Source organism: Muntiacus reevesi, chromosome X (assembly GCF_963930625.1).
Source record: "Muntiacus reevesi chromosome X, mMunRee1.1, whole genome shotgun sequence".
NCBI classification, from domain to species: Eukaryota; Metazoa; Chordata; class Mammalia; order Artiodactyla; family Cervidae; genus Muntiacus; species Muntiacus reevesi.
The window spans coordinates 46,206,743-46,228,938 of record NC_089271.1 but is presented as its reverse complement, the minus strand read 5'-3'; the positions used below and the strand labels follow the sequence as shown (position 1 = coordinate 46,228,938).

At 39.9% G+C, this 22,196-nt stretch overlaps 1 protein-coding gene across 2 annotated transcripts in view; it reads left to right on the top strand.

The window, feature by feature from the left end:
• The first annotated feature begins 19,747 nt into the window (after positions 1–19,747).
• Positions 19,748–22,196, top strand: part of ZC4H2 (zinc finger C4H2-type containing) — a 69,974-nt gene continuing 67,525 nt past the window's right edge. For both annotated transcript variants that reach the window (XM_065915300.1, XM_065915299.1), the window contains exon 1: positions 19,748–19,892. In XM_065915300.1, coding sequence (XP_065771372.1) covers positions 19,840–19,892 — 53 coding nt within the window. In that variant the 5' untranslated portion in view covers positions 19,748–19,839. The remainder of the gene's footprint in view (positions 19,893–22,196) is intronic.

The window sequence follows — 22,196 nt, the reverse complement described above, 5'->3', positions numbered from 1 at the left end:
AATAAGCAAGTGGGACCTAATTAAACTTAAAAGGTTTTGCACAGCAAAGGAAACTAAACAAAGTGAAAAGACAATTCTTGCAATGAGAGAAAATAATAGCAAATGAAACAACTGACAAAGGATTAATCTCCAAAATATACAAATAGTTCATACAGTTCAATACCAGAAAAACAAAAAGTGGGCAGAAGACCTAAACAGACATTTCTCCAAAGAAGACATACAGATAGCTAATAAACACATAAAAAGTTGTTCAACATTGCTCAATATTAGAAAAATGTAAATCAAAACTACAATGAGGTATCACCTCACACCAGTCAGAAGGACCATCATCAAAAAAATCTAAAGACAATAAACACTGGGGAGGTTGTGGAGAAAATAGAACTCTCTTGCATTGTTGAAGGGAATGTAATTTATACAGCCACTATGGATAATAGCATGGATATTCCTTAAAAACTAGGATGAAACTACCATACTACCCAACAATCCCACTACTGTGGACATACACCCTGAGGAAACCATAATTAAAGAAGACACATGTACCTCAATGTTCATCACAGCACTATTTACAATAACTTGGACATGAAAGCAACCTAGATGCCCATCCACAGATGATTGGGTAAAGAAGTTTTGGTATATATATACAATAGAATATTACTTAGCCATAAAAAGGAGTGCATTTGAGTCAATTTTGATGAGATGGATGAACCTAGAGCCTATTTTACAGAGTGAAGTAAGTCAGAAGGAGACAAACAAATACTGTATCTAACAGATGTATATGGAATCTAGAAAGATGGAATTGATGAACCTATTTGCAGAGCAGCAATGAAGATGCAGACATAGAGAACAGACTGGCGGTCACACTGAAGGAAGGAAAGTGAGGGACGAATTGAAAGAGTAATACTGAAACATATATATTACCGTATGTAAAGTAGAGAGCCAGTGGGAATTTGCTGTATGATGCAGGGAGCTCAAATCAGATGCTCTGTGACAACTTAGAGGGGTGGGATGGGGTGGGAGTTGGGATGGAGATTCAAGTGGACGGGACATATGTATTCCTATGGCTGAATCATTTTGATAAATGGCAGAAGCTAACACAATATTGTAAAGCAATCATCCTCCAATTAAAAATATAACAAAGAAGGAATTGTAAATCAGAAAAATATACCAAGAATCTCAACTGAAACATTGCTTGAAAATACCTAGCAGAATCCAGGTAGGCAGATGCAAATTATTTGCTAGTCACCCACAATTCTCATCTACAAAAGCAAGCTTGGTTAAGGCTTCAATTACTCTCCCCTACCTCCCATTATATGAATTATTAGTCAGTTTAATTGGAGGGATGAAGAACATATAAGTTTCTGGAAGAGTGTGAAAATGTGATCATCTATCTCTGCCCCTAACTCACTGGTTGACCCCAAGCGGATCTATTAACATTTCTGCTCTTTAGTTTTTCCATGTGCAACATGTGGGACCCTTCCAATTCTGACATCTTATGGTTATCTTCCCGTCTTTCCTGTCTCAGTGAATAGCCCTACACTATTACATAGGCTAAATATCCAAGAATCATTTTAGATGTCCCTATCTTTACCTTTGTACCTCCTCATCCCATCCATGTCCTATTCATATCAGTTTATGAATCCAATAATACGTTTACCACCAGTCTATTTTTCTTCATACCCACTATTATACTCCAATCCATGTCACCATCATCTATTTCCTGGATACTTGCAATAATCTCCTGACTGGTTTTCATGCCTCCATTGTTGTCCCAGTACAACTTATTTTCATATCAGCCAAAATGATCTTTAAAAACTTGACAATTTTACTCCCCAGTTTGTGTGTCGTATGCTCAGTGGCTCTATGGTAGGGCTAATGGTGACCTCCTCCAAGAGGGCTTATGCCACCTTCTGTCTAGTCAAAGCTCTGGTTTTTCCAGTAGTCATGTATGGATGTGAGAATTGGACCATAAAGAAAGCTGAGCGCCAAAGAATTGAGGCTTTTAAACTGTGGTGATGGAGAAGTCTCTTGAGAGACCCTTAGACTGCAAAATCAAACCAGTCAGCCATAAAGGAAGTCAATCCTGAGTATTCACTGGAAAGACTGATGCTAAAGCTGAAACTCTAACACTTTGGCCACCTGATGTGAGGAATTGACTCATTGGAAAAGACCCTGATGCTGGGAAAGACTGAAGGCCGGAGGAGAAGGCGACCATAGAGAATGAGATGGTTGGATGTCATCACCAACTCGATGGACATGAGTTTGAACAAGTTCTGGGAGTTGGTGATGGACAGGGAAGCCTGGTGTGCTGCAGTCCATGGGGTCGCAAAGAGTCAGACACGACTAACTCAACTGAAAAACCACTACAATATTGTAAAGTAATTAGCTTTCAACTAATAAAAATAAATTAAAAAAAGAATAGTAATATAACCAGATTTTCCACGAGTAATAAGAATGCTCTAAGGCCAAAATAACTTTTAAAAATTGAATAAAAGAGTAAACCTAAAATGTTATTTAAAAAAAACTCTCAACTGCTGCCTATCATAATTAAAATAAAAATCCATACTCCTCACTATGATTTACAAAATACCATTTGTCTTTGCCTACCTCCTCAATACACTACTGTTCCCCTCAATCAGCCAAGTTCCTGACTACTTTCTGTCATAGGCCAAGCATGCTCCTGCTTTAGAACCACTTTACTGATTCCCTCTGCCTGGAACACTTTCTCCAGATAACCGCGTGACTGACTACTTCTCAGGTCTCTACTTCAGTGTCATCTCTGAAAAGAACCCTTTTCTGATCAATCTGTGTTCAACATTTCTCCTTCTACCACCACTCTATTCCCTTATCTTCTTTTTTAAAATGTTATTTATTTTTTTTAAATTGTTATTGGAGTATAACTGATTTACAATGTTGTGTTTCAGATGTACAGCAAAGTGAACGTGTTATACAAATACATATATTCACTTGTTTTAGATTCTTTTCCCATATAGGTCATTACAAAGTACTGAACAGAGTTCTTTGTGCTATATATTAGGTCTTTATTAGTTATCTATTTTATACATAGAAGTGTGAACATTTCAATCCCAGTCTTTCAATTTCTCCTCCCCCCCTTACCTCCTGGTAACTATAAGTTTATTTTCTACATCTGCAACTCTATTTTGGTTTTGTAGATAAGCTCAATTGTAGCTTTTTTTTTTTTTTTTTTTAGATTCCACATATCAGTTATATCATATGATAATTGTCTTTGTCTGACTCTCATCACTCACTATGAGAATCTCTAGGTCTATCCATGTTGCTGGTAATGGCATTATTTTGTTCTTTTTATGGCAGAGTAATATTACATGGTATATATGTACCACATCTTCTTTATCCATTCCTCTGTTAATGGACATTTAGGTTTCTTCCGTAGCTATTGTGAATAGTGCTGCAATTAACATTGGGGTGCATGTAAACTTTTGAATTATGGTTTTCTCTGGATATGTACCCAGGAGATGGGTTGCTGGAACATATGGTAGCTCTATTTTCAGACTTTTAAGGAACCTCCATTCTGTTCAGTTTTGTAAGGAACCTCCATACTACAGTGGTTGTGCCAGTTTGCATTCCCACCAACAGTATGGAAGGGTTCGCTTTCCTCCATTATCTTCTTTTAATTTATCAGTCTTATCTTTACTTAAAATCACCATATGTATTTCCATTATTATTGTCTAGCAGCTCCCACTGTAAAGCAAGCTTCATGAGAAGAGCAGTAGAACATAGTGGTTAAGAGCATGACTTCTGGAGCCAGACTGTCTAAATTCAAATCCCAGTTCTGCTACCTATCAGTTGAGTGATTCCGGGGAACATAACTTCTCTGTGCCTCAGCTTCCTCTTCTATAACATGGGGGCAGTAATAGTAATACTTGGTAGGGGGACTGAAATGACTAACTGAATTAATATGTGTAAAGCACTATATCTCTAGTACCTAGAAGAATGTCTAGTAAATAGCAGATGCCTAAGAAGTACTTGGGCTTCCCAGGTAGCGCTAGTGGTAAAGAAACTCTCTGCCAATACAGGAGACATAAGAGATGCCAGTTCAATCCTTGGGTCAGGAAGATCCTCTGGAGAAAGAAATGGCAATCCACTCTAGTATTCTTGCCTGGGAAATGCCATGAACAGAGAAGCCTTGTGGGCTTCAGTCCAGTGGGTTGCAGAGTGAGACACAACTGAAGTGACTTAGCATGCAGGCAAGACGTACTTCATGACTGATTGAATGAAGGAATCCTTGATGCCTCTTGTTCCTTCTCTCCTTTCCTGTCTAGCTTCCCCTCAGGACTCTTCCTTCGGGAAGTTTTCCCTGACTGTTCCCTTTCCTACTTTCTAGGACCAAGTTGGTCCTTTGATTTTGTGTGCTCACAGAACTGAGACTTCTTTCAATCACTAATTGCTAGATATAACTGCACACCTATGTGTGTGTATGATCTTTGTAATAACTAGTCTTTTTAACTGCAAACTTGGTGAGGGAAAGGCCTATGTCTGTCATATCTGCTATGGGATTTCTGCTGCCTAGCATCATACTTGACACAAAAGTTACACAATAAATATTTCTTGACTAAGTGACTCATTTTTCTCTTAGAAATGTTACGAAACATGACTTGAGAAACAATATTTTGCAGCACTTTTCTTGTTAATTTTATTGGAGTATAATTTGTTTTTTACAATATTGTACTAGCTTCTTCTGTTCAGCAAAGTGAATCAGTTATACATATACATAGAGACCCTCTTTTTCAGATTTTCTTTCCCACTTAGATCACCACAGAGCATTGATTAGTTTTCTGTGCTATACGGTAGGTTCACATTAGCTATCTATTTATACATAGTACAAACAATATATGTCAATCCCAATATCCCAATTCATCTCACCTCCCTTCCCCCTAAACAACCATAAGTATTTCTCTATGTCTGCATCTCTATTTCTGTTTTTCAAATAAGTTCATCTGAACAATTTTTTCTATGTTCCACATATAAGTGATATTATGCAGTACTTATTTTGCTTTTTCTGACTTTATTCACTCTGTATGAAGAGAAAGTGAAGTTGCTCAGTCGTGTCCAACTCTTTGAAATCCCATGGACTGTAGCCTACAAGGCTTCTCTGTCCATGGGATTTTCCAGGCAAGAATACTGGAGTGGGTTGCCATTTCCTTCTCCAGGAGATCTTACCAACCTGGGGATTGAACTCGGGTCTCCTGCATTGTAGGCAGATGCTTTACCATCTGAGCTACCAGGGAAGTCTCCAGGTATATTCACATCTCTGCAAATGGCATTATTTTATTCTATTTTATGGCTGAGTTATATTTCATCATGTACATGTACCACATCATCTTTATCCATTCCTATGTTGATGGACGTTTAGGTTGATTCTATGTCCTGGATATTGTAAACGGTGCTGCAATGAACATTGGGGAGCATGTATCTTTTCAAATTATGGTTTTCACAGGGTATATGCCAAAGAGTGAGATTGCAGGGTTACAAGATAATTCAATTTTTATTTTATAAGGAACCTCCATACTGTTCTGCATGTTGGCTACACCAATTTACATACCCATCAACAGTAGGAGGGTTCACTTTCCTCTAAATCTTCCCTAGCATTTATTGTTTGTAGATTTTTTTTCATTTATTTTTATTAGTTGGAGGCTAATTACTTTACAGTATTGTAGTGGGTTTTGCCATACATTGCCATGAATCAGCCATGGATTTACATGTGTTCCCCATCCTGATCTCCCCTCCCACCTCCCTCCTCATCCCATCCCTCTGGATCTTCCCAGGGCACCAACCCTGAGCACTTGTTTCATGCATCCAACTTGGGCCGGTGATTTGTTTCAAACTTGATATTATACATGTTTCAATGCTAGTCTCTCAGATCATCCCACCCTCGCCTTCTCCCACAGAGTCCAAAAATCTGTTCTATACATCTGTGTCTCTTTTGCTGTCCTGCATATAAGGTTATTGTTACCATCTTTTTAAATTCCATATATATGCATTAGTATACTGTAATGGTCTTTATCTTTCTGGCTTACTTCACTCTGTATAATGGGCTCCATCTCATTAGAAACGATTCAAATGTATTCTTTTTAATGGCTGAGTTATATTCCACTGTGTATATGTACCATAGCTTTCTTATCCATTCGTCTGCTGATGGGCATCTAGGTTGCTTCCATGTCCTGGCTATTATAAACAGTGCTGCGATGAACATCGGGGTACATGTGTCTCTCTCAGATCTGATTTCCTCTGTGTGTATGCCCAGGAGTGGGATTGCTGGGTCATATGGCAGTTCTATTTCCAGTTTTTTAAGGAATTTCTACACTGTTCTCCATAGTTGCTGTACTATTTTGCATTCCCACCAACACTGTAAGAGGGTTCTCTTTCCTCCACGCCCTCTCCAGCATTTATTGCTTGTAGACCTTTGGATAGCAGCCATTCTGACTGGCGTGTAATGGTACCTCATTGTGGTTTTGATTTACATTTCTCTGATAATGAGTGATGTTGAGCATTTTTTCATGTGTTTGTTAGCCATCTGTATGGCCATCTTCTCTGGAGAAATGTCTGTTTAGTTCTTTGGCCCATTTTCTGATTGGGTCATTTATTTTTCTGGAATTGAGCTTCTGGAGTTGCTTGTATATTGTTGAGATTAATCCTTTGTCTGTTGCTTCGTTTGCTATTATTTTCTCCTATTCTGAAGACTGTCTTTTCACCTTGCTTATACATCACATTAACAAATTGAAAGATAAAAAACATATGATTATCTCAATAGATGCAGAAAAAGCCTTTGACAAAATTGAACATCCATTTATGATTTTAAAAAAAAAAGCTCTCCAGAAAGCAGAAATAGAAGGAACATACCTCAACACAATAAAAGCTATATATGACAAACCCATAGCAAACATTATCCTCAATGGTGAAAAATTGAAAGCATTTCCCTTAAAAGTCAGGAACAAGACAAGGGTGCCCACTCTCACCACTACTATTCAGCATAGTTTTGGAAGTGTTGGCCACAGCAATCAGAGCAGAAAAAGAAGTAAAAGGAATCCAGATAGGAAAAGAAGAAGTAAAACTCTCACTGTTTGCAGATGACATGATCCTCTACATAGAAAACCCTAAAGACTCTACCAGAAAATTACTAGAGCTAATTAATGAATATAGTAAAGTTGCAAGATATAAAATTAACACACAGAAATCCCTTGCATTCCTATACAGTAACAATGAGAAAACAGAAAGAGAAATTAAGGAAACAATACCATTCACCATTGCAACAAAAAGAATAAAAAACTTAGGTGTATATCTACCTAAAGAAACAAAAGACCTATATATAGAAAACTATAGAACACTGATGAAAGAAATCAAAGAGGACACAAATAGATGGAGAAATATACCGTGTTCATGGATTGGAAGAATCAAATTGTGAAAATGAGTATACTAACCAAAGCAATCTATGGATTCAATGCAATCCCTATCAAGCTACCAACGGTATTTTTCACAGAACTAGAACAGATAATTTCACAATTTGTATGGAAATACAAAAAACCTCAAATAGCCAAAGCAATCTTGAGAAAGAAGAATGGAACTGGAGGAATCAACCTGCCTGACTTCAGGCTCTACTACAAAACCACAGTCATCAAGGCAGTATGGTACTGGCACAAAGACAGAAATATAAATCAATGAAAAAAAAAAAAAAATAGAAAGCCCAGAGATAAATCCATGTACCTATGGACACCTTATCTTTATAACGGCAACTTCTTTAACAAGTGGTGCTGGGAAAACTGGTCAACCACTTGTAAAAAAATGAAACTAGAACATTTTCTAACGCCATACATAAAAAGAAACTAGAAATGGATTAAAAATCTAAACTTAAGACCAGAAACTATAAAACTCCTAGAGGAGAACATAGGCAAAACACTCTCCAATATAAATCACAGTAAGATCCTTTATGACTCACCTCCCAGAATATTGGAAATAAAAGCAAAAATAAACAAATGGGACCTAATGAAACTTAAAAGCTTTTGTTTGTAGATTTTTTAAAAATGATGGCCATTCTGACTGGTGTGCAGCGATAGCTCGTTGTAGTCCGATTAGCACTTATCTAATATTTAGTTACCCCACTGTGGGTCACAACATTTTCATGGCACTGGGGCTTGTGTAATGCAGTGAAGCTATGGGCCATGCTATGCAGGGCCACCTAAGACAGATGGGTAATAGTTAAGAGTTCTGACAAATCATGGAGAAGGTTCAGTGGAGAAGGAAATGGAAAACTACTCCAGTAGTATTGCCTGGAGAATCCCATGGATAGTATGAAAAGGCAAAATACAGGACACCAGAAGATGAACTTCACAGGTTGGAAGGTGTCCAATATGCAACTGGGGAAGAGTGAAGGGCAATTACTAATAGCTTCAATAAGAATGCAATGCATGGGCCAAAGTGGGACCAACACTCAGCTATGGATGTGTCTGGTGGTGATCAGTGCTGTAAAGAACAATTTTGCATAGGAACCTGGAATGTTAGGTCCATGAATCAGGGTAATTTGGACGTGGTCAAGTTTAGGAGATGGCAAGACTGACCATCAGTATCTTAGGAACTGGTGAACTAAAATGGATGGGCAGGAGTGAATTTAATTCAAATGACCATTATATCTACTACAGTGGGAAAGAATCCATTAAAAGAAATGGATTAGACCTCATAATCAACAAAAGACTCTGAAATGCAGTACAAGGGTGCAATCTCAAACACAATATAATGATCCCAGTTTGTTTCCAAGGCAAACCATTTGACATCACAGTAATCCAAGTCTATGCCCCAACCACTAATGCCAAAGAAGTTAAAGTTTACAGGTTCTATGAAGACCTAAAATACCTTCTAGAATGAACACCAAAAAATAAATAAATAAAAAGTCCTTTTCATTATAGGGGATTGGAATGCAAAAGTAGGAATTCAAGAGATACCTGAAGTAACAGGAAAGTTTGGCCTTAGAGAATAAAATGAAGCAGAGCAAAGGCAACCAGAGTTTGCAAACACCCTTTTCCAGTAACACAAGAGATGACTCTACACTTGGACATCACCAGATGGTCAATACCAAAATCAGATATATTATGTTCTTTGCCCTCTTCATGGATCACAGCCTTATCATGATAAAGGGCCTACACAACTCAGTGAAGCTATAAGGCATGCTAAGCAGGGCCACCCAAGATGGATGGCTCATAGGTGGGAGTTCAGACTAAATGAGATCCACTGGAGAAGAGAATGACAAACTACTCCAGTATTCTTGCCTGGAGAACCCCATGAACAGTGTGAAAAGACAAAAAGATAGGGCACCAGAAAATGAGCCTCCCAGGTCACAAGGTGTTCAATATACTCCTGGGAAGAGCTCCAGAAAGAATTAAGAGGCTGGGCCAAAACGGAAATTATGATCAGTTGCAGATATGCCTGGTGGTAAAAGTAAAATCTGATGCTGTAAAGAACAATATTGCATGAGAACCTGGAATGTTAGGTCTATGAATCAAAGTAAATTGGACGTGGACAAACAGGAGATGGTAAGAGTGAACACTGACATTTTAGGAATCACTAAAGTAAAATGAACCAGAATAGGGCTTCCCAGTTGGTGCTAGTGGTAAAGAACTGGCCTGCCAATGCAGGAGATATAAGAAACACGAGTTCAATCCCTGAGTTGGGAAGATCCCCTGGAGGAGGGCATGGCAGCCCACTCCAGTATTCTTGCCTGGAGAATCCCAAGGACACAGGAGCCTGGCGGGTAAGAGTCCACAGGGTCACAAAGAATTGGACATGACTGAAGAGACTTAGTGACAGGCAAATTTAATTCAGATGATCATTATATCTACTACTGTGGGAAAGAAAAACTTGGAAAAAATGAATAGTTCTCATAGTCAAAAAACGAGTCTGAAATGCAGTATTTGTGTGCAATCTAAAAAACAACAGAATGCTCTTGGTTCGTTTACAAGACAAACCATCCAACACCACAGAAATCCAAGTCTGTGCCCCAGCCACTAATGCTGAAAATCTGAAGTTGAATGGTTCTATAAAAATGTACAAGACCTTCTAGAACTGACACCAGAAAGAGGTCGTTTTTATCATAGGGAGTTGGAATGCAAAAGTAGAAAGTCAAGATGTATCTGGAGTAACAGGCAAGTTTGGCCTTGGAGTACAAAATGAAGCAGGGCAAATGCTAACAGAATTTTGCCAAGAGAACTCACTGGTGATAGCAAACACTCTTCCAACAACACAAGACACAACTCCACACATGGACATCACCAGATCGTCAATATCAAAATTAGATTGATTACATTCTTTGCAGCTGAAGATGGAGAAGCTCTATCCAGACAGAAAAAACAAAACTGAGAGTTGAATGTAGCTCAGATTGTAAGTTCCTTATTGCAAAATTCAGGCTTAAATTGAAGAAACTAGTGGAAATCACTAGAAAATTCAGGTATGACCTAAATCAAATCCCTTATGAATATACAGTGGAGGTTACAAATAGATTCAAGGGATTAGATCTGATAGAGTGCCTGAAGAACTATGGATGGAGGTTCCTAACACTTTACAGGAGGTGGTGACCAAAACCATTCCAAAGAAAAAGAAATGCAAGAAGGCAAAGTAATGGTCTGAGAATCCTTTACAAATAGCTTAGAAAAGAAGAGAAGGCAGAAAGGCAAGGCAGAAAGGGAAAGATATAGGCAATTGAATGCTTCCAGAGAATAACAAGGAGAGATTTTTTTTTAAAGGCTTCTTAAGTGAACAATGCAAATAAATAGAGTAAAACAACAGAATGGGAAAGACTAGAGATCTCTTCAAGAAAAGTGGAGATACCAAGGGAACATTTCATGCAAGGAGGGGCATGATAAAGATAGAAATGGCAAGTAAGTACCTAACAGAAGCAGAACAGATTAAGAAGAGAGGGCAAGAATACACAGAACTACACAAAAATGTCTTAATGACCCAGATAACCATGATGGTGTGGTCACTCACCTAGAGGACAGAAATCCTGGAGTGTGAAGTCAAGTGGGCCTTAGGAAGCATCACTATAAAACAAAGCTAGGGGAAGTGGTGGAATTCCAGCTGAGCTACTTCAATCCTAAAAGATGGTGGTGTTAAAGTGCTTCACTCAATATGCCAGCAAATTTGGAAAACTCAGCAGTGGCCACAGGACTGGAAAAGGTCAGTTTTCATCCCAATCCCCAAAAAAAGGCAATGCAAAAGAATGTTCAAATTACCATACAATTGTGCTCATTTTACATGCTAGGAAGGTAATGCTCAAAATCCTTCAAGCTAAGCATCAACAGTACATGAACTGAGAACTCCCAGATGTTCAAATCCTTCAAGCTAAGCATCAACAGTACATGAACTGAGAACTCCCAGATGTTTAGAAAAGGCATAGGAAACAGAGATCAAATTGCCAATATTTGTTGAATCATAGAGAAAGCAAAGGGATTCCAGAAAAACGTCTACTTCTATTTCACTGACTATGCTAAAGCTTTTGACTATGTGGATCACAGGAAACTGAGGAAAAATTTTAAAGAGATGGGAATACCAGATCACCTTACCTGCCTCATGAAAAAAAATGGAGGTCAAGGAACAACAGTTAGAACTGGACATGGAACAATGGACTAGTTCAAATTTGGGAAAAGACATCAAAGCTGTATATTATCACCCTGCTTATTTAAATTAAATGCAGAGTACATCAAGCAAAATGCTGGGCTGGAGGAATCACAAGCTGGAATCCAGATTACTGGGAGAAATATCAAGAATCTCAGATATACAGATGATACCACTCTAATGGCAATAAGCAAAGAAAACTAAAGAGCCTCTTGATGAGAGTGAAAGAGGAGAGTGAAAAAGCTGGCTTAAAACTCAGCATTCAAAAAACCAAGACCATGGCATCCAGTCCCATCACTTCATGGCAATTAGAAGGAGAAAAAGTGAAAGCAGTGACAGATTTTATTTTCTTGTGCTCCAAAATCACTGCAGATGGTGACTGCAGCTATGGAATTAAAAGACGCTTGCTCCTTGGAAGGAAAGCTGTGACAAATCTAGACAGTGTGTTACAAAGCAGGGAGATTACTTTGCCGACAAATGTCCATATAGTTAAAGCTATGGTTTTTCCGGTAGTCATGTATGCATCTGAAAGTTTGAACATAATGAAGTCTGACTGTGGAAGAATTGATATTTTGGAATTGGGCTGCTGAAGAAGACTTTTGAGAGTCCCTTGGACTGCAAGGAGATCAAAACAGTCAATCCAAAGGAAGTCAACTGAATATTCATTGGAAGGGCTGTTTCTGTAGCTGAAGCTCCAATACTTTGGCCACCTGATACACAGAGCTGACTCTTTGGAAAGACCCTGATAATGAGAAGGACTGAGGGCAGGAAGAGAAGGGGACGATAGAGGATGAGATGGTTGGATGGCATCAGTGACTCAATGGATATGAGTTTGAGCAAACTCTGGGAGATAATGAAGGAGAGAGGAGCCTGACATACCCATGGGGTTGCAAAGAGTTGGACACAACTTAGGGACCAAACAACAACAACTATAATTCGTGAAACTGAGCATCCTTTCATATGCTTTTTAACTATTTGTATGTCTTCTTTAGATAAATGGTTATTTATGTCTTCCACCCATTTTTTTTTCATTCAGTTGTGTGTATTTTGAAATTGAGCTGCATGAACTGTTTCTATATTTTGCAGATTAATCCCTTGTCAGTTGCTTCATTTGTAAATATTTTCTCCCATTGTGAGGTTTGTCTTTTTGTTTTGTTTGTGGCTTTTTTTGCTGTGCAAAATCTTTTAAGTTTATTTAGAGTCTATTTGTTTATTTTTGTTTTTATGTTCATTACTCTATGAGGTGGATCAAAAAAGATTTTACTATGATTTATGTCAATGAGTATTCTGTCTATATTTCCCTCTAAGAATTTTATAGTGTCCAGTATTACATTTAGGTCTGTAATCCATTTTTATTTTTGTGTATCATGTAAGGGTGTTTTCTAATTTCATTCTTTTACATGTAGCTGTCCAGTTTTCACAGCACAACTTATTAAAGAGACTGTGTTTTCTCCATTGTATATTCTTGCCTCCTTTGTCAGATATTAAGTGACCGTAAGTGCATGGGTTTATCTCTGGACTTTCTATCCTGTCTCATTGGTATGTTTCTGCTTTTGTGCCAGTACCATACTACCTTGATTACTGTAGCTTGGTAGTATAGTCTGAAGCCAGGGAGCCTGATTTCTCCACCTCTGTTTTTCTTTCTCAAGTTGCTTCGGGGGCTTCCCCTGTGGCTCAGTGGTAAATAATCCACCTGCCAATGCAGGAGACATGAATTTGATCTCTGGTCTGAGAATATCCTGCATGCCTTGCAGCAACAAAGCCGGTGCACCAAAACTACTCAGCCTATACCCTAGGACTCAGGAGTAACAATTACTGAGCCCATGTGCCAGGATTACTGAAACCCGCACCCCCTAGAGCCTATACTCCCATGCTCCACAACAAAAGAAGTCATTGCAATGAGAAGCCTGTTCACTGCAACTAGAGAAAAGCTGGCATAGCAAAAGCCAGCACAGCCAAAAAAAAAGATTACTTTGTCTATGGCTATTCAGGGTCTTTGTGTTTCCACACAGATTGTAAAAATTTTTGCTCTAATTCTGTGAAAATGCCATTAGTAATTTGATGGAGACTGAACTGAATCTATAAACTGCTTTGGGTAGTATCAGTTCAGTTCAGTTGCTCAGTCGTGTCTGACTCTTTGTGACCCCATGAATCACAGCAAGCCAGGGCTCCCTGTCTATCACTAACTCCTGGAGTTTACTCAAACTCCTGTCCATCTAGTTGGTGATGCCACCCAGCCATCTCATCCTCTGTCGTACCCTTCTCCTCCTGCCCCCAATCCCTCCCAGCATCAGGGTCTTTTCCAATGAGTCAGCTCTTCGCATAAGATGGCCAAAGTATTGGAGTTTCAGCTTCAGCATCAGTCCTTCCAATGAACACCCAGGACTGATAGTCATTTTCAAAATATTGATTCTTTCAATCCAAGAACATGGTATGTCTCTCCATCTGTTTGTGTTGTTTTTTATTTCTTTCATCAGTATCCTATAGTTTTCTAAGTATATGTCTTTTAGGCAGGCTTATTCTAAGGCATTTTATTCTTTTTGGTGTGATAGTAAATGGAATTGTTTCTTTAATTTCTCTTTCTGATCTTTCATTATTGGTGTATAGGAATGAAAGAGATTTCTTTGTATTAATTTTGTATCCCACAACTTTGCCAAATTTATTGATAAAATCTAGTCATTTTCTGGCGGTCTTTTTCAGATTTTCTCTGTATGTGGTGTGCTTAGTTGCTCAGTTGTGTCCAAATCTTTGTGACTCCATGTACTGTAGCCCACCAGGTTCCTCTGTCCTTGGGATTCTCCAGGCAAGATTAATGGAGTGGGTTGCCATGCCCTCCTTCAGGGGAATCTTCCCAACCCAGGGATCAAATCCAGGTCTCCCGCATTGCAGGCAGATTCTTTACCATCTGAGCCACCAGAGAAGCCTTTTCTATGCAACATTTTCTATGAATGTTTCTATGTTTGTTTCTATGAAGCATTCTATGTAATGTTTTCTATGAAAATGTGTAGTTTTCATGTAAACCGCAAACAGTCACAGTTTTACTTTTTTTCCAACTTGGACTCTTTTTATTTCTTTTTCTTCTCTGATTGCCATGACTCAGACATCCAAAACTATGGTGAACAATAGTGGCAAGAATAGACATGTTTGTATTCTTCCTGATCTTAGAGGGAATGGTTTCAGTTTTTCACCATTGAGAATGATGTTTGCTGTGTGTTTTGTCATATATGGTTTTTACTATGTTGAGTTAGTTTCCCTCTATGCCCACTTTCTGGAGAGTTTTTATCATAAATGGGTGTTCAATTCAGTTCAGTCACTCAGTCGTGTCCTACTCTGCGATCCCATGAACTGCAGCACACCAGGCCTCCCTGTCCATCACCAACTACCGGAGTCTACCCAAATCCATGTCCACTGAGTCAGTGATGCCATCCAACCATCTCATCCTCTGTCGTCCCCTTCTCCTCCTGCCCTCAATCTTTCCCAGTATCAGGGTCTTTTCAAATGAATCAGCTCTTCGCATCAGGTGGCCAAAGTATTGGAGTTTCAGCTTCAGCATCAGTCCTTCCAATGAACACCCAGGACTGATCTCCTTTCAGTCCAAGGGACTCTCAAGAGTCTTCTCCAACACCATAGATCAATAGCAACAATTCTTCAGCACTCAGCTTTCTTTATAGTCCAACTCTCACATCCATACATGACTACAGGAAAAACCATAGTCTTGACTAGACGGAACTTTGTTGACAAAGTAATGTCTCTGCTTTTTAATATGCTGTCTACGTTGGTCATAACTTTTCCTCCAAGCAGTAAGTGTCTTTTAATTTCATGGCTGGAATCACCATCTGCAGTGATTTTGGCACCCAAAAAATTAAAGTCAGTCACTGTTTCCACTGATTCCCCATCTATTTGCCATGAAGTGATGGTACCGGATGCCATGATCTTAGTTTTCCAAATGTTGAGCTTTAAGCCAACTTTTTCACTCTCTTCTTTCAGTTTCATCAAGAGGCTCTTTAGTTCTTGTCTTTCTGTCATAAGGGTGGTGTCATCTGCATATCTGAGGTTATTGATATTTAACTTATATGCAGAGTACATAATGAGAAATGCTGGGCTGGAGGAAGCACAAGCTGCAATCAAGATTGCTGGGAGAAATGAGTGTTGAATTTTGTCAAAAGATCTTTCTGCATCTATTGAGATGATGCTTCCCTACTAGCTCAGTTGGTAAAGAATCCACCTGCAATGTAGGAGACCACGGTTTGATTCCTGGGTTGGGAAGATATGCTGGAGAAGGGATACACTACCCACTCCAGTATCCTTGGGCTTCCCTTGTGGCTCAGCTGGTAAAGAATCCATCTGTAATGCCGGAGACCCAGGTTCCATCCCTGGGTTGCGAAGGTCCCCTGGAGAAGGGAAAGGCTACCCACCCAAGTATTCTGGTCTGGAGAATTTTCATGTAAACCGCAGTTTACATGAAACTATTTACATAAACTATACAGTCCATGGAGTCACAGAGAGTCGGACATAACTGAACGATTTTCACTTATATTTATTGAGATTACTATATGGTTTTTAATCTTCAGCTTATTAATATGGTGTATCACATTGACTAATTCATGTATATTGAAGAATTCTTATATCCCTGTGATAAATATCTTGATCATGGTGTATTATTATTTTAATATGTTGTTATATTTTGTTTGCTAGTATTTTGTTGAGGATTTTTGCATCTATGTTCATTAGTGATATTGGCCTATAATTTTCTTTTTTGTCCTATCTTTGTGTGGTTTTGGTATCAGGGTGATGATGGCCTCGTAGAATGAGCTTCAGTGTTCCTCCCTCTGCAATTTTTTTTGCTGCAGTTTTTGAAAATTAATTCAGATTGAAAGCTGTTGTTGCACCTCTGCCTCCTCTCTTAGTTCAGTTCATTACTGAAACAAAGGGAAAGATGTATGAATTCAAACATTCTGGCCTCCACTCTTTAAATCTTGATCTGTTCCCTGAAAATATCAGGTTAAGAAGAAACTGACTGACTCCCCCTTTGCTAATTCCTTGCATTTTAATAATATTCATCCCAACATATCCTGCCTCCTTATCTGTTTCTTAGCAATAAGGACAAGGTTGATCCTGATAGGACTATGGCAGTTATTTCTACTATCTCAAATCAATCAATATTTTCTAAGAAAATAACACATTATAACCCACTTCTAGCACAGCTCTAAAATATTCTCTCACCCATTAAAGAGCTTTCTAATCAACTGAGGGTAATTGAACAGTAATTGAACACCTCTTACTATAAGGTTAGCAGAATGTCTTGAAGATACTGTGTTAAGTGCTACTTCAGGAGATAGAGCAGAAAATAAGGTTTATTTCTATTGCTTTCTCTTTATCTTTAACATTTTCCTTCCTCTCACAGCTAGCTTGGTCATAGCAGTCAGCAAGGAGCAGGTGAGACACCTGTTAATAAAGAGGTTAAAAAACCAAGACAAATCCATGATAGCTACAACACTTATGAACCCTTTCCTTAGTTGGATATCTTAACTATTACAAATAGCACAAAGCTTCCTCTAAGCTCCAAGTGCTCAAGCTCCCTTTACCTAGATTAGCTCTCATCGTCCTTTGATGTCCTTGGGTTGCAAAGATGGAACATATTTGGTCCTCTGCAGGCTCCCTGTATTGGAGTGTACTATCTAGCTAAAGTAACAGAACCATTTGGATTCTGTGGGGGCGCAGCAGCTTGATGAAGCCAGTGTGGGACTATGGAAAGAGCACAAGTCCCTGAGTCAAGGCTTATGTTTCTGTGTCAGACGGGATGGGTTACCTCCCGTCCTGGTTCCTCTCTTGTCCTGGTTCCTTATTTGTGAAATAGGGTTTTGGTGAGGCTTGAAAGAAACTGGCCAAATTTCTTTGAAAATCATATTGTAAAGGCATTAACACATTAATTGAAACAGATACAAAGCCATATCTAGACCCTTACCAGATGTGTGAAAATAGCATGAGATAACAATTCTAGAAGGAAGTGGATGATAGGAGAGAAAAAAATATTTTAAAACCTCAGAGGTCACTCCTAAATAACTTCCCCGACACCCCTATAAACACCCTCCATTTCTCTTCAAATCAAAGTTAATTTATAAAGCGATTTTTTACTTAAATATATACATTTAAGATACAATTTTACTTTTGTTCTTCATATTTTTTAATAGATATTCCAAAGCCCCCTGGTTCAACATGTGGCTTTGGCCAAGCCAGTTTTACAGAGTCAGTTTTTTTCCCTTGTAAAAAGGGATAAATCTACTCATCACCTTCACAGTGATTGAGAGGATGAAATGAGGGAATATACATGCAGCTCTTAGCACAGTATCAGATATATTCCAGGAACTTGCATGACCTTGTTCCCTTTCCCCTCCTCTTAGAGAACAGGGTTGCAGCCTTGGCTTTGGACTCTAAGGTACAGTAGCTCAGACACACAGTCTTTGTGAGCAACCAACTTAATAGTCTTCAGATGTTTTCTAGTGACACTACAAGACAGGGATCCTCAAGACCACCAGGAAATTTTTAGGCTGGATACCAGGGAGAATTTCCTGGTTGTAAAGTTATTATGTCTAGGATCCACAGAAGATCAGGGCTTCAATTCTTTCTCTAGAGAACTCTTAAACTCAGTATGGATATCCAGAATGTCCTGAGACTCATGTCCCACTATTCTCCAGCTTCCCAAAATAGCAAGCCGTGTATTTAGCACCATCTGGGAATGATCTCATTGAGTAATCACAACAAGACTTTGAGGTATGGCTTCATAGGTCCATTTTTCAGATGAGGAAATTGAGGCCCAGAAAAAGAAAGGGCAAGATCAATTGGAAAGAACTCCAACTTACTTTTAGTTGGAAGTGAGTCAAAGTCCTTTATTTGTCCAAAACCCAACTCTCTGGGCCTGTCCATGCTCTCTGAACAACTATCTCTTCTTGCATACTCTCATCTCCCCCAAATCATTCACCTCTTTGCTTCTAGCATCACTTCCCTAAGACCTCCCTCCAATTTTACCACTCCTGTGCTTTGAAACATAAAATAACTTGGAATTATTTAGCACACTTAATAAATGAGTGACATATATGTGCCCATAATATTAAATCCAAACTCAAGTTTGGATTTAAAGGCATTTCACAACCTGGTTCCAACCTGGCTTTTCCAGGTACATCTCCCCATTTCTCTTTCCTTCCTCTGCACTCCATATATTAACCTTGCACTTCAGACACCTTGGCCTACTTGCCCTTTCATTTCTGTATGTGTTGTGCCCTGTCCTGGAAAGTCAGTCTTCCTCAATGAACTGGAAAATTCTCAGTTTTTCTTTTGAGACCTATTTACATCTTCTCTGCTCAGATTATACTTTATCCGTTTCTGTATTATGACAGCACAGTGCACTTTAATTAATTGGTTACTTTTCATACTCTCCTGCTCCTCAAAGGCAAGGACTTGCTTTTATTTATCATTGCCTCACCCCAGTGCCACCCCCAGTATCCACCCAGTACTGTCCCCAGTACCTCCTTTGTTGGCTGGCAAAGTCTGAACTCAGTAACCACAATGGATGGAGGGCAGGAAGGAAGGAGGTCAACCCCTCCCCATCTTTCAACTTTAGCAGCTGCTCCCTTCTTTCTTCGCCTCTTCTTCACCTCCACTCCATCTCCATCTGAATGCCAAAGTCACTAGTTCCCAGACGGCTGCCAAAACACTCAATCTCTCAGAAGCAATGTCACCTGCAGAGTTTCTCTCCAGCCCCAGTGCCCACTAATGAGCGACTCCTGGCAAGCTTTTGTTGGTGTGAGGGGCCCCCGCGGGATGTGAGTATGTCTCTCATCTGTTCAGTTGCCTTCTGTGGTATTTCTTCCTCATTTTTTTCCGCGCACCGCCCAAACGAATATCACTATTGTTTTGTACTCCTGGCAAACTTTGACACAATTATCGGTGACAAATTGACTTAAAGTGCGGCTGCAGGAAGAGAAACAGGAATGCCTCGCTTGGCCTTCTGGGAGTTGTAGTCCTGCAGGCCCCCGGGCTGCCTGGCTGGTCCTGGAGCTGTGGACTACAGCTCCCAGGCCTTCTCCACGTCCCTACCGCACAGGCTCAGAGCCTCCTGCCGAGAGGAGGTGGTTACATTGTGTCTATTGTATCCCTGGATTTGCGTGTTTGTGTATTTCTCAGGACGTGAAGTTGAGAGTGAAAAGCATGGCAGATGAGCAGGAAATCATGTGCAAATTGGAAAGCATTAAAGAGATCAGGTAAGTGCAACATTGCAGTGCCCCCCAAGTCCCCTTCCGTAGCTCCATAAATCCCTCACTACCGGAGAGGGCTATTACCTACGGAAAGTATCTATTGTTGGGCTACTTGCGGAGAGGGACGGGAAAGGATCCCATTCACTATGGAATTCAAGGATGGGAAAGAGGCAGGGGAGAGTCAGAACTGAAACTAGCAGAGAGAGGCAGAGAAACAGACTGACCGAGAAGGATCTCTTGTCAGATGTGTTTGAGGAAGCCAGATTGAGACACACAGTGTGTGTGTTGGGGGGGGGGGGGTGGCGGGGTGTGTGTGTGTGTGTGTGGAGGGGGTGACGGTGGTGTTGGTCCCAAGACAGCTTTGTTCTTCTTGGGTCAGAGTTAGGGGAATGGCATTCTTGGACCCATTCTTTAAAGTGTTGATTGGCTCCAAGGTGTATTTGGCTCCTTGCTCTTTATGAATCTAGATTCTTTTCAGTCTTCTGTTCAACTTCAGGAGCTCGAGCTCGGGTGAGCCTTTTAAGAGCAGAGTCTAACACATCAGGGGCTGGGGGCAGCAGCTGGGGACTGCCAGCTGGGGATAAGGAGGAATCTTATGCAAGGCCCGGACTGAGAGGACAGAGAGCACTCGCTCTTGTGTATTTTTTGCTTTCATTCACCGCTTTCTTCCTCTTTTACCAGGTGCTCAGGGAGGGGAGAGGGGTGGGAGTGGTGGAGACTGGGGAGGCAGTTACCACCTACTGGCAGTTGCTCTCAGGACCCAGAGGTGATGGGTTGATGGGCTACTTGGCAAAGTGGGTGTTGCCTACATCCCCTCCCCCTTCTCTTTGGCTACAGGATGATACTGTCCTTGCTCAGAACATAATAACTTTGGTTGAGTGCACTGCTTGGGCCAACACTAGGCCTTCCTTCCTCTGCTCTTCTCTGCCAAGACCCCTTGTCCCCCACCTACCCATCTTTGCCTCGGCTTCCACCCTTCTCCTGAGGGTGCCCTGAATCGGGCAGTCTCTCTTTAGTGTTTTTTAGAAACCTGAAGAAAAATGGGGGAGAATATCAAGTGTGTCCCTTTAAGAAATAAGGCTTTGATCAAGAGATTTAACCCTTGGAGTGATGCGTTAGATGAGATTCACATGTGTTGGTGGTGGTGGGAAAGTGCTTTGGCTTTTTCTGTCCTTTGCAGGGATTATATCTCTACCTCTTCTGGAGAGTAAAAGGAAGGGAACTATTATTTACCAAGCTGATTGACCTACTATTGCTCATTCTGCAAGAATCCTGACAACTTCCTACACTTCCTTTACAACTGGGAAAATGGAAGCTCAGAAAATTTAAGTAACTTTTCCAGATCCAAACCATTTGAAAATACCAGATTTTGACAGAAATCCAGTCCATTTGTGTGCAGAGGCTCTGGGCTTCCCACTCTATCCCATGGAGGGTCTGGTAAAAGTTAGAGAGGCGGCATGTGTTGCATTTTCTTTTCTGCAAAAGGATCAGGATATAGGGAGTAAGACACCTTGGTGCAGGAAAAGGTCAACTGTCATAATAACAATGCAGTTAATAAGAAACTTTTGCCTGCAAGTGAAGAGCCTAGACTTATTTTTAACAGACTTTAAAGGAATCCTACCCAACCCCAAGAGAAGGAACAGTTGGAAGCAAGGAGAAGTGACCCATCTTAGTAGAGATCAAATGGAAGGGCATGACTTCCACCCTCACCAGTGGTAAATATGGCATTCCTACCACTACTAGCTGGGATAGGATCCTAGGAGGCCCATAGAGAGGCCAGAACTCTCATCCCCAACCAGCAATAGCAAAGAGCCTCTCCTCAACTTGGTCAGAGACCCAGTGGATAACTTGGACTTATGCTGCCCCTCTTCCCTGCAAAAGTAGCACATCAGAGAAGGCCTGCAAAAACCAAAGCATTAAAAGAGATCCGGAGTGTCCAAATTTAATTGAAAAAAAATCACTTGACATACCAAGATTATCAATTTCAGTGGCAAGATAAAGTAAACAGAAGCTAGGATTGAGATGGCACAGAGGTCAGAATTATCCAATAAGGATTTTAAAGTAGCCATCATAAAAATGCTTCAGGGAGAAAATGCATCACACTTGCAATAAATGATAAAATAGACAATCTCAGCATTTAAATAGAAAGTCTCAACAAAGAAATGTAAAGTGCAAAGAAAACCAATGGAAGTTTGAAAACTGGAAAAAATAAAAAGACTTAAAAACTCAATGAAGAGGCTCAACAGCAAGACAGAGAAAACAGAGGAAAGAATCAGACAACTTAAACATAAAACAATAGAAATAACCCAA